The sequence below is a fragment of the Pseudophryne corroboree genome (genome assembly GCF_028390025.1).
Source record: "Pseudophryne corroboree isolate aPseCor3 chromosome 3 unlocalized genomic scaffold, aPseCor3.hap2 SUPER_3_unloc_25, whole genome shotgun sequence".
NCBI lineage: Eukaryota > Metazoa > Chordata > Amphibia > Anura > Myobatrachidae > Pseudophryne > Pseudophryne corroboree.
Genome location: NW_026967514.1, coordinates 1,288,460 through 1,306,100, shown reverse-complemented (window position 1 = coordinate 1,306,100; position 17,641 = coordinate 1,288,460). Strand labels below are relative to the sequence as shown.

The window sequence follows — 17,641 nt, the reverse complement described above, 5'->3', positions numbered from 1 at the left end:
CGTGCACGGTTGCGGCCCTTTCGTGTCTGTGTATAAGAAGTACTCTGGGTTATATGGGTCTCCACTTGGAGCAATTGTCCTCACGATTGTTGAGCAATACCTACTTTACGGCAATGAATAGCATGGTTTCCATGGAAGATCTAATTGTAGCGCTCCTAGACAGCCTGAAACAGGAAGGTAGTACGTGGAGCTGTCCACCCTGGAATCCCTGACACCCGTGGTCTACTTGTTACATATAGGGGGGTGATGATCTGTGTTACCTGTCCCAGTATAAGCATAGCCCCACTGTAGATCCGTGGGGGTGGCTCCAGAACATACAGAAGTCCTGGTTATTGGCACCTGTCTCTGATAGGCGAGGGGTGCTTAGTCTCCCTAGTGTATAATTTCCAAGTTTAGGTGACCCTGCGCCCTCTCCGAGCTGCTTTCATCATTATACACCACCGCACTCTTTATGACTGCTACCCGGCTGGTCATTATCTAATGGATATGGAGTCTCTAGCGGTGCTATTTGTACTCCTCAGATCCACCGATGCTGCTGGTCCCTGTGTTACTGTGCTGGGGGCTGGTACTTTAATAGTTAAAGGCTGATAGGGGAATATGCAGATTAGCAGGATTTATATGGGGGTATCCTGCACTTACAATGATAGTGTGCCCGGTCTGGACCTCCCCCCAACTCCGCCTCCTCCAACAACCGGGCTGGGATGAGGGACACAGCTCTGCCTCGGGGATAAACTGTCTGCTACTGCTGGACTCCTGGTAGCTGCTGCCCGCACTGCGGTCTCCTCCCATGTACTAGCCTGCCCCGCCAGTGCTCTACCTCCCAGCACTTTCCGTGACATCCAGCCACCGGGTCGTCCCTACTCGGCGTCCATCAGGGGAAATTAACACAGCGCTTCTCACCCGCAGCGGAAAACATCCAATTCCTTTCCCCCACAGGGGCTCTCTCACTCGCAGGGAACCGCCTTCCTGTAAGCTCCCTTGTCTCAGCCGCCAGCCTTTTTCTCTCCCCAAAGTCAGCCCACCAACAAAACCGCCACTACACGCGCCCAGCCACCTCTCTCAGCACACGGGACCTCTGGAAGCTTCTCCATGATCTCCCCCGCGCACTGCGCGCTAACCAGAGTCCCCTCACCTTCAGAGCAGGCACAGAATAATAACATGCATAAACACACTATACATTATTGGATCACTAGAAAGATCCAAGTTATTATCACATATATGGTATACATCAGTTGGCACCATCTCTATTACCTTATAGATCTACACATTCATTAATTGATTTGCCCCCTCATAGTGTCCCAAGGCCTTCAAATCACTAGGGTACTACAGTAATAATACAGGGACATGACTGGGGAGGTGAGGGGATCTGGGAGCGTCACAATAACGTCACTTCTTTTTATAGTAATAATACAGGGACATGACTGGAGAGGTGAGGGGACCGGGAGTGTCACAGTGACATCACTTATATCTATAGTAATAATACAGGGACATGACTGGGGAGGTGAGGAGATCTGGGAGTACAGTAGCACCGGGGGATGTGTCTGGATGAGGACTGGAGAGGTGACTGCTGGGAATGGGACATTATACAGTAACACCAGGGGATGTGTCTGGGTGATGACTGGAGAGGTGACTGCTGGGAATTGGACATTATACAGTTACACCAGGAGACGTGTCTGGGTGATGACTGTATCACTGTGTGTGTCTGGTGTCTATAAGGTGTCAGGATGTCACTGTCTATGTCTTCATGCAGGAGGGGGAGTATATAGAGGAGCACAGGGGTCTGTACAAGGACGTGATGATGGAGAATCACCGGCCCCTCACATCACTGGGTAAGAGGAAACTGTCATGTATTGTACAGGGGAGAGCAGGTATGGGGGCCCCCTATATACACACATCATCTGATAATCACATTTCTCTATCGTCCTAAGTGGATGCTGGGGTTCCTGAAAGGACCATGGGGAATAGCGGCTCCGCAGGAGACAGGGCACAAAAAAGTAAAGCTTTACTAGGTCAGGTGGTGTGCACTGGCTCCTCCCCCTATGACCCTCCTCCAGACTCCAGTTAGATTTTGTGCCCGAACGAGAAGGGTGCAATCTAGGTGGCTCTCCTAAAGAGCTGCTTAGAGAAAGTTTAGTTTAGGTTTTTTTCTTTACAGTGAGTCCTGCTGGCAACAGGATCACTGCAACGTGGGACTTAGGGGGAAAGTAGTAAACTCACCTGCATGCAGAGTGGATTTGCTGCTTGGCTACTGGACACCATTAGCTCCAGAGGGATCGAACACAGGCCCAGCCGTGGAGTCCGGTCCCGGAGCCGCGCCGCCGACCCCCTTGCAGATGCTGAAGCGTGAAGAGGTCCGGAAACCGGCGGCTGAAGACTCCTCAGTCTTCATAAGGTAGCGCACAGCACTGCAGCTGTGCGCCATTTTCCTCTCAGCACACTTCACTGGGCAGTCACTGAGGGTGCAGAGCGCTGGGGGGGGGCGCTCTGAGAGGCAAATATAAACCTTATACAAGGCTAAAAATACCTCACATATAGCCCATAGGGGCTATATGGAGATATTTAACCCCTGCCTGACTGGAAAAATAGCGGGAGAAGAACCCGCCGAAAAAGGGGCGGGGCCTATCTCCTCAGCACACGGCGCCATTTTCTGTCACAGCTCCGCTGGTCAGAACGGCTCCCAGGTCTCTCCCCTGCACTGCACTACAGAAACAGGGTAAAACAGAGAGGGGGGGCACATTAATGGCTATATATATATATATTAAAGCAGCTATAAGGGAGCACTTAATATAAGGATATCCCTTGTATATATAGCGCTTTGTGGTGTGTGCTGGCAGACTCTCCCTCTGTCTCCCCAAAAGGGCTAGTGGGTCCTGTCTTCATTAGAGCATTCCCTGTGAGTTTGCGGTGTGTGTCGGTACGTGGTGTCGACATGTATGAGGACGATATTGGTGTGGAGGCGGAGCAATTGCCAAATATGCAGATGTCACCCCCCAGGGGGTCGACACCAGAATGGATGCCTTTATTTGTGGAATTACGTGATGGTTTATCTTCCCTTAAACAGTCAGTTGAGGACATGAGGCGGCCGGACAATCAATTAATGCCTGTCCAGGCGCCTCAAACACCGTCAGGGGCTGTAAAACGCCCTTTGCCTCAGTCGGTCGACACAGACCCAGACACGGGCACTGATTCCAGTGACGACGGTAGAAATTCAAACGTATTTTCCAGTAGGGCCACACGTTATATGATTTTGGCAATGAAGGAGACGTTACATTTAGCTGATACTACAGATACCGTAAAACAGGGTATTATGTATGGTGTGAAAAAACTACAAACAGTTTTTCCTGAATCAGAAGAATTAAATGACGTGTGTGATGAAGCGTGGGTTGCTCCTGATAAAAAGTTGATAATTTCAAAAAAGTTATTGGCATTATACCCTTTCCCGCCAGAGGTTAGGGCGCGCTGGGAAACACCCCCTAAGGTGGACAAGGCGCTCACACGCTTATCCAAACAAGTGGCGTTACCCTCTCCTGAGACGGCCGCACTTAAGGATCCATCAGATAGAAAGATGGAAGTTATTCAAAAGAATATATACACACATGCAGGTGTTATACTACGACCAGCTATAGCAACTGCCTGGATGTGCAGTGCTGGAGTAGTTTGGTCAGAATCCCTGATTGAAAATATTGATACCCTAGATAGGGACAATGTTTTACTGTCGTTAGAACAAATAAAGGATGCATTTATCTATATGCGTGATGCACAGAGGGATATTTGCACACTGGCATCTCGGGTGAGTGCTATGTCCATTTCAGCCAGAAGAGCCTTATGGACACGACAGTGGACAGGCGATGCGGATTCAAAACGTCACATGGAGGTTTTGCCGTATAAAGGGGAGGAGTTATTTGGAGTTGGTCTATCAGACTTGGTGGCCACGGCTACTGCCGGGAAATCCACTTTTTTACCTCAAGTCACTCCCCAACAGAGAAAGGCACCGACCTTTCAACCGCAGCCTTTTCGCTCCTACAAAAATAAGAGAGCAAAGGGCTTGTCGTACCTGCCACGAGGCAGAGGAAGAGGGAAGAGACACCAACAGGCAGCTCCTTCCCAGGAACAGAAGCCCTCCCCGGCTCCTGCAAAAACCTCAGCATGACGCTGGGGCCTCTCAAGCGGACTCGGGGACAGTGGGGGGCCGTCTCAAAAATTACAGCGCGCAGTGGGCTCACTCGCAGGTAGACCCCTGGATCCTGCAGATAATATCTCAGGGGTACAGGTTGGAATTAGAGACGGATCCTCCTCATCGTTTCCTGAAGTCTGCCTTACCAACCGTCTCTTCCGAAAGGGAGAGGGTGTTGGAAGCCATTCACAAGCTGTACGCTCAGCAGGTGATAGTCAAAGTACCCCTATTACAACAAGGAAAGGGGTATTATTCCACTCTATTTGTGGTACCGAAGCCGGATGGCTCGGTAAGGCCTATTCTAAATCTGAAGTCCTTGAACCTCTACATAAAAAAGTTCAAGTTCAAGATGGAGTCACTCAGAGCAGTGATAGCGAACCTGGAAGAAGGGGACTTTATGGTATCCTTGGACATCAAGGATGCGTATCTACACGTTCCGATTTACCCCGCACACCAGGGGTACCTCAGGTTCATTGTTCAAAACTGTCACTATCAGTTTCAGACGCTGCCGTTCGGATTGTCCACGGCGCCTCGGGTCTTTACCAAGGTAATGGCCGAGATGATGATTCTTCTTCGAAGAAAAGGCGTATTAGTTATCCCATACTTGGACGATCTCCTAATAAGGGCAAGGTCCAGAGAACAGCTGGAGACAGCTTTAGCACTATCTCAAGAGGTGCTAAGACAACACGGGTGGATTCTGAATATTCCAAAATCCCATTTAATCCCGACAACTCGTCTGCTGTTCCTAGGAATGATTCTGGACACGGTTCAGAAAAAGGTTTTCCTTCCAGAGGAAAAGGCCAAGGAGTTATCCGATCTGGTCAGGAACCTCCTAAAACCAGGAAAAGTGTCAGTACATCAATGCACAAGAGTCCTGGGAAAAATGGTGGCTTCTTACGAAGCAATTCCATTCGGCAGATTCCATGCAAGAATATTCCAAAGGGATCTGTTGGACAAATGGTCAGGGTCGCATCTGCAGATGCACCTGCGAATAACCCTGTCACCAAAGACAAGGGTGTCACTTCTGTGGTGGTTGCAGAAGGCTCACCTATTAGAAGGCCGCAGATTCGGCATTCAGGATTGGATCCTGGTGACCACGGACGCCAGCCTGAGAGGCTGGGGAGCAGTCACACAAGGAAGAAACTTCCAGGGAGTATGGACGAGTCTGGAAAAGTCTCTTCACATAAACATTCTGGAACTAAGAGCAATCTACAATGCTCTAAGCCAGGCGGAACTTCTCCTGCAAGGAAAGCCGGTGTTGATTCAGTCGGACAACATCACGGCGGTCGCCCATGTAAACAGGCAGGGCGGCACAAGAAGCAGGAGTGCAATGGCAGAAGCTGCCAAGATTCTTCGCTGGGCGGAGAATCACGTGATAGCACTGTCAGCAGTGTTCATCCCGGGCGTGGACAACTGGGAAGCAGACTTCCTCAGCAGACACGATCTTCATCCGGGAGAGTGGGGTCTACATCCAGAAGTCTTCAACATGTTAATAGACCGTTGGGAAAGACCAATTGTAGACATGATGGCGTCTCGCCTCAACAAGAAACTGGACAAATATTGCGCCAGGTCAAGAGATCCACAGGCAATAGCTGTGGACGCACTGGTAACTCCTTGGGTGTACCAGTCAGTGTATGTGTTTCCTCCTCTGCCGCTCATACCAAAGGTATTGAAGATCATACGGCAAAGAAGAGTAAGAACAATACTAGTGGTTCCGGATTGGCCGAGAAGGACTTGGTATCCGGAACTTCAAGAGATGCTCACGGACGAACCGTGGCCTCTACCTCTGAGAAGGGACCTGCTACAGCAGGGTCCCTGTCTTTTTCAAGACTTACCGCGGCTGCGTTTGACGGCATGGCGGTTGAACGCCAGATCCTAAAAGGGAAAGGCATTCCAGAAGAAGTCATTCCTACCTTGATTAAGGCACGGAAGGAAGTCACCGTGAAACATTATCACCGCATTTGGCGAAAATATGTAGCGTGGTGCGAGGATCGGAGGGTTCCGACGGAGGAATTCCAACTGGGTCGTTTCCTACATTTCCTGCAATCAGGATTATCTATGGGTCTCAAATTGGGATCCATTAAGGTTCAAATTTCGGCCCTGTCAATATTCTTCCAAAAAGAATTGGCCTCTGTCCCTGAGGTCCAGACTTTTGTCAAGGGAGTACTGCATATACAGCCTCCTGTGGTGCCTCCGGTGGCACCGTGGGATCTAAATGTAGTTTTAGATTTCCTCAAATCCCATTGGTTTGAACCATTGAAAAAGGTGGATTTGAAATATCTCACATTGAAAGTGACTATGTTACTAGCCCTGGCCTCTGCCAGGAGAGTATCTGAATTGGCGGCTTTATCTTATAAAAGTCCTTATCTAATCTTCCATTCGGATAGGGCAGAACTGCGGACTCGTCCGCATTTTCTCCCTAAAGTGGTATCAGCATTTCATCTGAACCAACCTATTGTGGTGCCTGCGGCCACTAGCGACTTGGAGGACTCCAAGTTGTTGGACGTTGTCAGAGCCTTAAAAATATACATTGCAAGGACGGCTGGAGTCAGAAAATCTGACTCGCTGTTTATATTGTATGCACCCAACAAGTTGGGCGCACCTGCTTCTAAGCAGTCGATTGCTCGTTGGATTTGTAACACAATTCAACTTGCACATTCTGTGGCAGGCCTGCCACAGCCTAAAACTGTAAAAGCCCACTCCACAAGGAAGGTGGGCTCATCTTGGGCGGCTGCCCGAGGGGTCTCGGCATTACAACTCTGCCGAGCAGCTACGTGGTCGGGGGAGAACACGTTTGTAAAATTTTACAAATTTGATACCCTGGCAAAGGAGGACCTGGAGTTCTCTCATTCGGTGCTGCAGAGTCATCCGCACTCTCCCGCCCGTTTGGGAGCTTTGGTATAATCCCCATGGTCCTTTCAGGAACCCCAGCATCCACTTAGGACGATAGAGAAAATAAGAATTTACTTACCGATAATTCTATTTCTCGGAGTCCGTAGTGGATGCTGGGCGCCCATCCCAAGTGCGGATTATCTGCAATACTTGTACATAGTTATTGTTAACTAATTCGGGTTATTGTTAAGGAGCCATCTTTAAGAGGCCCTTTCTGTTGTCATACTGTTAACTGGGTTTAGATCACAAGTTGTACGGTGTGATTGGTGTGGCTGGTATGAGTCTTACCCGGGATTCAAAATGCCTCCCTTATTGTGTATGCTCGTCCGGGCACAGTACCTAACTGGAGTCTGGAGGAGGGTCATAGGGGGAGGAGCCAGTGCACACCACCTGACCTAGTAAAGCTTTACTTTTTTGTGCCCTGTCTCCTGCGGAGCCGCTATTCCCCATGGTCCTTTCAGGAACCCCAGCATCCACTACGGACTCCGAGAAATAGAATTATCGGTAAGTAAATTCTTATTATATACACTGTACTCAATCACTGTGTGTCTCCTACAGATGGACCCAGTAACAGAGATACCCCAGAGAGATGTCCCCGTCCTCTGTATTCCCAGGATTGTACAGAGGAGAATCACAGGATCCCACAGGAGGATCAGGTAGGTGGGATTTAGGGTATCATCCAATACACCAAAGTGACGGTCACTATATGATGTTCAGAGAAGCTGTGTGCGTATAGTACACTGATATTATACTATTTCACCTCACTTTAATCAAACAGTATGCAAATGCCATTGTATTTTTTGGGTTATTTAGGTAGAACGTCTTTCTCGTATAAAGGCAGAAGATATAGAGGGAGAAGAAGAGACGTATGTGACTGATATAAAGGCAGAAGATATAGAGGGAGAAGAAGAGACGTATGTGACTGATATGAAGGCAGAAGATATAGAGGGAGAAGAAGAGACGTATGTGACTGATATGAATGCAGAAGATATAGAGGGAGAAGAAGAGACGTATGTGACTGATATAAAGGAAGAAGATATAGAGGGAGGAGAAGAGACGTATGTGACTGATATGAAGGCAGAAGATATAGAGGAAGAAAAAGAGACGTATGTGACTGATATGAATGCAGAAGATATAGAGGGAGAAGAAGAGACGTATGTGACTGATATAAAGGCAGAAGATACAGAGGGAGAAGAAGAGACGTATGTGACTGATATAAAGGCAGAAGATACAGAGGGAGAAGAAGAGACGTATGTGACTGATATAAAGGCAGAAGATACAGAGGGAGAAGAAGAGACGTATGTGACTGATATAAAGGCAGAAGATATAGAGGGAGAAGAAGAGACGTATGTGAGGGGTGATCAGCAGTGTAAGGAGGAGGAGATCCCTACAGATATCAGCACAGGTGAGTAATAAACACTTATTACAGAAGTCACATATTCTCATTGCTCAGTCACTACAGCAATCTTTTATTCTACACCCTCCTCTGCCATCAGCCCTGTTCTCAGTTGGGTGTTTATAACACAAGGTTATCCATGACAAACATCACATGAAGAGCGTTATTACACACATCACTATAATGTTATTAAATGTAACAAGCAGAAGTTTATTTTTAGGGATCATATATAAGTAGTAGTGTGTTTTTTGTGGAGCGCCTAATTTGTATGGGATCTAAATTTCTCAGTTTAGCAACCTTTTATTAAATAACCTTCATTTTGTTAGATTATGCAGGTATTAAATAATTCCTTGTATATAGTAGACCTATTTGGCCATTTGTGGTCAGGTTTATATCTTTTACATTTAGCGAGGTGTAGTCGTGGTGTAAAGGACAGAGTATAATTCCTGATTAGTTAAAAAAACAAATACCAAATACTGAGCAACATCACCAAACAGGTAATTTCAACTTTAAACTTGTCATTTATTTTGTACTGTCTGGACATGGCTACTAATAACAGATGCACAGACATAATTCTTAAAGCTATATGTGCACATGCTAGGAGCTTAGGAGACAAAATGCCAGAGCTAATTGTGATAATGACAAGGGATAACCTGGGTATTGTGGCAATATCATGGTGCAATGAGGATCATGACTGGGACATAGCTATTCCAGGATACAATTTATTTAGGAAGGATAGAATGGTCAGTATAGGAGAAAGGGTAGCAATGTATGTGGAAAAAAAGCATAAAGGCTACTTCAATTAATACAAAATATTTTAGACAAATCTGAGGCCCTTTGGGTCACCACAGAAACCGGGGAGAAGGACATTATTCGCATTGGGGTGATCTGTAGACCACCTGGCCAGGGGCTGGATTTGGACAGGAATCTATTGTTGGACATCACTAAAATGGTTTTAAAGGGAGAAGTCATAATCATGGGAGACTTTAATTTAACTGATGCAAATTGGGAGGGGTCTTTTGCACGTTCAGCTACAAGTGGCAAATTTCTATATTCCTTACAGGGAGCATCTCTCAATAACAGCAGATATATCCCTTCTGCATAGAAGAGCGGTCGGGAAAGAAAGAAGTAAAACCTCCTTTCTCTTTCATCCACTAGGGGACACTGGAGTCTTATACAGTAGGGGTGTGAAGCTTGCAACCGGAGGTGTGGCACAATCTAAAAATTAGCATTGTCTGCACAGCCGGCTCCTCCCCCTTCACATCCCTCAGTTTGAAAAATTGTGCCAAGGAGGTACAAGCACAAGAAGGGAGCTCCTCCTCCATTTCAGTACTGAGACTGAGTTACCCTAATGTAAAGGGGGACGAAAGTCTTCAGAATAGAGAGACAATGATCCCTACTAAAGGGGATCTGCATCTCTACTCAGAAAATCCGGAGCACAGAGTCAGCAGTGAGTACTGGTTGTAAAGGGGCCCTAGTTACAGTTACACTTACGGTAACCATAGCTTCTTCATGGATCCAGGAGGCAGTTTGACAGACTTCCTCCCGCGGACCACACACAACGCTGCTACCTTCTGGCTCTAAGCCCTGGGTCTCAGCAGCTCAGCTTCCCCGCCGCCCCCTTCTTCCGCTGGCGCTGTGACAGTACAAATTGTCTAAAACACTCCCTGGCCGGCTATATACTCCCGCTTCATGTCAGCTCCCCCGCCCGCCCCTCCTTCCTCTACAGACGGAGGGCTGAGGGAGACACAGCGCGGCTGTCAGTGGCAGCGTATACCGCCGCCTCTTAAACACACAGCGGGGCGCTTGAAAAGAGCGTCCCCTCCCGCCGCCCGCTGAAACGACATATCTCTCGCGGCTGCAGCCGCAGCTTCCCCTGCACTCGCCGGGACCCGGGCTATATCCCCCGCACACTTCCTTCCGCCGTCGGCGCTAGTACGAGGGCTTCTCATACGCTGATGCCTTATAACTTAAGCCCTGGTAGGCTAGCAGCGCAGCTCCTCTGCCGCTCCCCTTTTATAGAGAGTAGAGGCTATTCCATTTGGGGGTTAGATGATGTTTGATGAGTTAGACAAGTGGATTTCGCAGGCAACTGCAGTGACATCTACCTTTCTACCTACTTCTTACTCGAGCACCACGTCACACGTTAGAGGAGGTTGCTCGGGACCAGTGTTTTAAATTCATTCGATCGCTGTCGTACCGAGCCAGAAGAGATTTTGGAGCAACAGACTCGTGGAACCAGAGGTAGAGGTCGTTCATAGTCGACACCAGAAAAGCAGAACAGACCTGCTGACAAACCCGTGGCATGACGGTTTTCCTGCTCACCCGGGGTCCCCCTTGGGGGGCGCAGAGTTGGAAGGTTTTCGGGACGCCTGGGCCAAAACATCACCAGAAGTCTGGGTCAACCAGATATTTCCCAGGGTTACAGGATAGTTACAAGAGCGTCCACACAGTCCATTTATTTGCAGCGCGAGGGCCTAGGTGCCCATTGCGAGCAGTAGCGTTACAGGAGGCAACTTCAAAGACTCCTGCATACAAAGGGTTAAGTCGCCAGTCCCGGATCCTTAATGAGGAACGGGATTTTATTCAAAACTTTTGGTAGTGCAAAATACCTTCATATCCCGATTTGGACCCCTCACCAAGCTTACTTAAGATTTGCACCTGTGTGGGATCACTACCGAATCAGGGCCCTGCCATTCGGTCTATCATCAGCTCCAAGAATCTTTATAAAGATCATAGCAATAGTGGTGACAGGATTGAGACAGGGGTCACGATCATACCTTATCTAGACGATCTACTGATCAAGGCCTCATCTCAGAAACAGCTGAAAAAGGATGCTTAGACATCTCATCAATTTCTCATTCAACATGGGTGGATTGTGAACTTCCAGAAATCCAACCTCATGCCAACTCAACGGATTCAATTCCTCGGTCTCATCTTGGACACGATACAATTAAGAGTATTCCTACCAGAGAACTAGATCTAGGACCCACAGAGGTTAGTTGCTCAGGTACTAAGGACACAGACGGGTTCTCTACACCTCTGTGCTACTTCTCGAGAAGAGGATGGCGTCGTTCGCAGCTCTCCGGTACGGAGGACTTCATTCCTGACCATTCCAGATGAAACTCATTGCTCAGGGAGCAGGTTCATACTGGCTTCTACATCGAAGAATCCAGCTTCCACCACGCCTTCTTGATTTGGTGGTCGTTGCACAAGAATCTCGCAGCAGGCAAGAGATTCGGCATTTGGGATTGGAGGATCCTGACAACGGACGCCAGTCTCAGAGGTTGGGGTGCCGTCCTAGTGGAAAAAATTCCTAACGGTTTGCAGATTCAAGATGGAATAAATCCAGTCAGTTATTGTGGGTTTAGAACATGGAGGGGTCATGGTATCCATGGACATAAAGGATGGACGTTACAGGAGAGCAGCCTACCCATAAACATTCTCCAACTGAGAGCAGTTTACAGTGCGCTTCTCTTAGCCCTAGACCTAGTCATGGGTCAACACTTAAAGATACAGTCGGACAATGTCACGATGACGGCTTACATAAACCATCAAGGAGGAACAAAGAGCAGGATGGCATTAAAGAAAGCCACAAAGATCTTTCTGTGGGCAGAAAGGCGAAACCTCATCCTCTCGGCAGTGTTCATTCCAGGTGTGGAAAACTGGGAAGCAGATTATCAGCCGCCAGGACATGCATCCGGGAGAGTAGTGCCTACATCCACGGATTTTTGACATGGTGGTGAGGAGATGGGGTCTAACTCAAGTCGATCTAATGGCGTCTCGGCAAAACCATCAGCTGCCCAGATATGTGTCCAGGACAAAAGATCCAGCAGCAGAAGGAGTGGACGCATTAACACTTCCTTGGTGTTACAGGAGGGTTTACATTTTTACATCTTTCCCACTCATACCCAGGGTTCTGAAACGGTTGAAACGAGAACGAGTGTGGGCATTTCTAATCGCACTAGATTGGCCCCGCAGGAGTTGGTACTCAGACCTGCGAGGGTTACTAGTGGAAGATCCTTAGCGGTTACCTCAGAGGGAGGACCTCCTATCTCAGGGACTGTTCCAACACCCAGACCTGCACAGGCTGCGTTTAACGGCGTGGCTATTGAAACCCGGATCTTAAGAAACAGAAGGATACCAAGAACGGCCATTCCTACGATGTTTGCCGCTAGGAAGCCGGTCACAGCCATGCACTACTACGGGATTTGGAAGAGGTACATGGACTGGTGTCAAGAACGTCGGTGGAATTCGACGAACTTCCACTTATCCAGACTTCTACTTTTCCTTCAGGCCGGTCTAGATGTAGGACTGAGGCTGGGCTCTCTGAAAGTTCAAATTTCGGCTCTCTCCATCCTATTTCAACAAGCAGTTAGCATGCTTGTCAGGGGTTCAAACCTTTTTACAGGGAGTTCTGAGGATACAACCCCCTTTTCGTCCTACCACTGCACCATGGGACTTAAATTTGGTGTTGGAATTTTTGAGATCTCCAACTTTTGAGCCGTTAGCAAGAACAGACCTGAAATATCTCTTTTGGAAGGTCACGTTATTGCTTGCCTTGGTTTCGGCCAGACGGGTTTCTGAGTTGGGAGCCTTATCGTGTAAGAGTCCTTTGAATGTTTCATGAGGACAGGGCAGAACTCCGTACAAGAGCAGGTTTCCTTCCTAAGGTTGGTTTCGGGATTTCACGTAAACCAGCCACTTGTGGTCACATCTTTTCAGGGTCTCGCAGATGGGGAAGTGTCCTTGGATGTTGTCCGAACTTTACGGGTATACGTACAAGTTACGTCTTCCTTCAGAAAGTCGGACCATAGTTTGTTCTTTATGATGGGCCAAAGAAGGGCTGGCCAGCATCTAAGCAGCCTTTGTCTAGATGGATTCGACTTGCCATTCGACAAGCTTATATTTCCTGTGGCAAACAGGTTCCGGTTCAGACGGGTGCTCATACCACCAGATCAGTGGGTGCTTCATGGGCGGCTGCCAGAGGTGTTTCCACTACTCAACTTTGCAGAGCGGCGACGTGGTCCTCAACCCACACGTTCGCGAAATTTTACAAGTTTGATACCTTTGCGTCCGGAGACTCGTTAAGTTCGGACGTTTAGTTTTGCAGGCCACCGACAGCACTCCCTCCCTGGGGGATAACTTTGGGACGCCCCTACTGTGTAGGACTCCAGTGTCACCTAGTGGATGAAAGAGAAAAGAGGATTTTGGTACTTACCGATAAATCCATTTCTCTGAATCCTCTAGGGGACACTGGACGCCCGCCTCGGTGCTGTCAACCTGCTGTGTTCAAAGTTCTTGTTCAAACAGTTCGTGCAAACAGCGTTAGTTTTTCTGTTAAGAGTTTCTTGGATGCTGTTTGATATGTTGTACGGTTCGGTTCCTCGCCATGTGCTATAGTATCATGTCCTGTTCTCTCGGTCAAATTTTCTAAACTGAGGGATATATAGAAAACCATAGGTCTGTAAGACAATACAGAAGAAAGTATAGGTCAGTGAAACAATACAGAAGAAACTATAGGTCAGTAAGACAATACAGTAGGAAACTATAGGTCAGTAAGACAATACAGTTAGAAACTATAGGTCAGTAAGACAATACAGAAGAAACTTGAGGTCAGTAAGTCAATACAGTAGGAAACTATAGGTCAGTAAGACAATACAGAAGGAAACTATAGGTAAGTAAGACAATACAGTAGGAAACTATAGGTCAGTAAGACAGGAAACTATAGGTCAGTAAGACAGTAGGAAACTATAGGTCAGTAAGACAGTAATACAGTAGGAAACTATAGGTCAGTAATACAATATAGAAGGAGACTATAGGTCAGTAAGACAATATAGAAGGCAACTTGGTCAGTAAGACAATACAGAGGTAAACTACAGGTCAGTAAGACAATACAGTAAGCCACTATATGTCAATAAGACAAAACAGTAAGAAACTATAGGTCACTAAGACAATACAGTAAGAAACTATAGGTCAGTAAGACAATACAGTAAGAAACAATAGGTCAGTAAGACAATACAGTAAGAAACAATAGGTCATTAAGACAATACAGTAAGAAACAATAGGTCAGTAAGACAATACAGTAGGAAACATTTAAAAAGCCTTTTTATACGAGTTCCTCCTAACACCGCACAACTGCTCAGTGCGCAGACATTTGTGCGCAAAATAAAAAAACTTGCAGTAAAACCTATGGAGAATTTTCACCACTAACTTTTTGCGGCTAAATAGATAGGGATTTTTTTGCGATGAACTGAATAAAGTGTTTATACATACAGTATGATGTTACATTGAGATTACCGCTGGAGGAAACTCTGCCACAATATTATTGAATGTGTAATTTAGCCCGTCCTCGTATGGGTGTAATATATTAATATATTCTTACTGAACAGGATTACCAGCACTGAATCAATTAACACCCAATATAATATACATGCCGATGTTTAACAACAAATACACTTGTTTTTTTTATTACTTTATTCACCTTTATACATTTACTTTTGTGTTTTATATATCACTGATTTAGCTTACATACTTTACTGTACTTAATAAAGGTTATATATTATTTATTAGTGCGCAAACAGGACAGCACTTTCTCTACTTTTCTGTTTTATTATTGCAAAACCCATGTCACCTCTAGTAATCCCACATGAGCGTCCATGTCACCTCTAGTAATCCCACATGAGCGTCCATGTCACCTCTAGTAATCCCACATGAGCGTCCATGTCACCTCTAGTAATCCCACATGAGCGTCCATGTCACCTCTAGTAATCCCACATGAGCGTCCATGTCACCTCTACTAATCCCACATGAGCATCCATGTCACCTCTACTAATCCCACATGAGCGTCCATGTCACCTCTAGTAATCCCACATGAACGTCCATGTCACCTCTAGTAATCCCACATGAGCGTCCATGTCACCTCTAGTAATCCCACATGAGCGTCCATGTCACCTCTAGTATTCCCACATGAGCGTCCATGTCACCTCTAGTAATCCCACATGAGCATCCATGTCACCTCTAGTAATCCCACATGAGCGTCCATGTCACCTCTAGTAATCCCACATGAGCGTCCATGTCACATCTAGTAATCAGACATGAGCGTCCATGTCACCTCTAGTCATCCCACACAAGCGTCCGTGTCACCTCTTGTAATCCCACACAAGCGTCCGTGTCACCTCTAGTAATCCCACATGATCAAGCTCCAGTCTAAGCATCCTAGCTTTTTTGTTTTTTAATGATTACAGATAAAAAAAATTCAGTTATAGAATTATATATTGTAACCTGTAACACCCTGGGTCTTGTCTACTCATTTTATATTTTAATGTATTTTATTTCCAGCAGATGGACACACAAGCAGGAATATCACAGAAGGACATCAAATGGTATCCCCGGATTGTGACATTAAAGATAATGATAGTAGACCTGATTCTCCAGGAGATAACCCCATTACCCCAATTATACATCCAGCTCTATCAGCTGATCCCCCTGATCCTGGGAAATGTCCTCCTGATCACTCCGATATTGGTGCATCTGTTACAGCTCTGAGAGTAGATACAGTGTTTCCCTGTTCTATAGATGCCAAATGTTTTACACAGAACACAAAGCATATTACCCATCAGCCAGCTAAGGCAAGTGAGAGGCCACTGATATGTTCTGAGTGTGGGAAATGTTTTACACACAAATCAGCTCTTGTTACACATCAGAGAAGTCACACAGGTGAAAAGCCATATTCCTGTTCTGAGTGTAGGAAATGTTTTCCACGGAAATCAGAACTTATTACACATCAGAGAAGTCACACAGGTGAGAAGCCATATTCCTGTTCTGAGTGTGGGAAATGTTTTGCACAGACATCAGCTTTTGTTACACATCAGAGAAGTCACACAGGTGAGAAGCCATATACCTGTGCTGAGTGTAGGAAATGTTTTCCACGGAAATCAGATCTTGTTACACATCAGAGAAGTCACACAGGTGAGAAGCCGTACTTCTGTTCTGAGTGTGGGAAATATTTTGCATGGAAATCAAATCTTGTTACACATCAGAGGAGTCACACAGGTGAGAAGCCATATTCCTGTTCTCAGTGTGGGAAATGTTTTGCATCGAAATCATATCTTGTTACACATCAGAAAAGTCACACAGGTGAGAAGCCATATTCCTGTTTTGAGTGTGGGAAATGTTTTGCATATAAATCAAATCTTGTTACACATCAGAGGAGTCACACAGGTGAGAAGCTATTTTCCTGTTCTGAGTGTGGGAAATGCTTTACATATATATCATATCTTGTTACACATCAGAGAAGTCACACAGGTGAGAAGCCATATTCCTGTTCTGAGTGTGGGAAATGTTTTGCATTGAAATCAATTCTTGTTACACATCAGAGAAGTCACACAGGTGAGAAGCCATATTCCTGTACTGAGTGTGGGAAATGTTTTGCATTGAAATCAATTCTTGTTACACATCAGAAAAGTCACACAGGTGAGAAGCCATATTCCTGTTTTGAGTGTGGGAAAGGTTTTGCATATAAATCAAATTTTGTTACACATCAGAGAAGTCACACAGGTGAGAAGCCATATTCCTGTTCTGAGTGTGGGAAATGTTTTGCACGGAAATCAGATCTTGTTACACATCAGAGAAGTCACACAGGTGAGAAGCCATATACCGGTGCTGAGTGTAGAAAATGTTTTGCACGGAAATCAGCTCTTGTTACACATCAGAGAAGTCACACAGGTGAGAAGCCATATACCTGTGCTGAGTGTGGGAAATGTTTTCCAGGGAAATCAGATCTTGTTACACATCAGCTATTTCACAGGTGAGAAGCCATTTTCATGCTGAGAGATAAATAAATCCGCTCTTGTTGAACATATTAGACATTACCCAAGTACGGGACCATTTAAATCTTCTGGAGTATAATTATCACTCGTGCAATGTTCCTCAAGGGTCAATCCTATCTCCTATGCTTTATAAAATATACATGCTACCATAGGTTATATAATCAGACATCATGGCCTGGTCTACCACTGCTATGCATATGACCTGCTTTTTGCTCCATGTACTGAGAACCTAATACCAATCCTAAATGGTTGTCTAGCTGAGCGCCAGGGGTGGATGATGCCAGCCCAGCATTACATGGTCCAAGGTACTAGAAGCAGCTTCTGCCTCCTTACTGCCCCGCTTGCTTG

The 17,641-nt window shown here is 46.3% G+C and overlaps 1 protein-coding gene across 1 annotated transcript in view; it reads left to right on the top strand.

The window, feature by feature from the left end:
- LOC134983815 (paternally-expressed gene 3 protein-like) overlaps window positions 1-17,275 on the top strand; it is a 161,092-nt gene extending 143,817 nt beyond the window's left edge. Inside the window, exons 7-10 of the mRNA XM_063949439.1 lie at window positions 1,751-1,829; window positions 7,625-7,726; window positions 7,884-8,471; window positions 15,804-17,275. Of these exons, the coding sequence (XP_063805509.1) occupies window positions 1,751-1,829; window positions 7,625-7,726; window positions 7,884-8,471; window positions 15,804-17,275 (2,241 nt within the window). The remainder of the gene's footprint in view (window positions 1-1,750; window positions 1,830-7,624; window positions 7,727-7,883; window positions 8,472-15,803) is intronic.
- The last annotated feature ends 366 nt before the right edge of the window (window positions 17,276-17,641 follow it).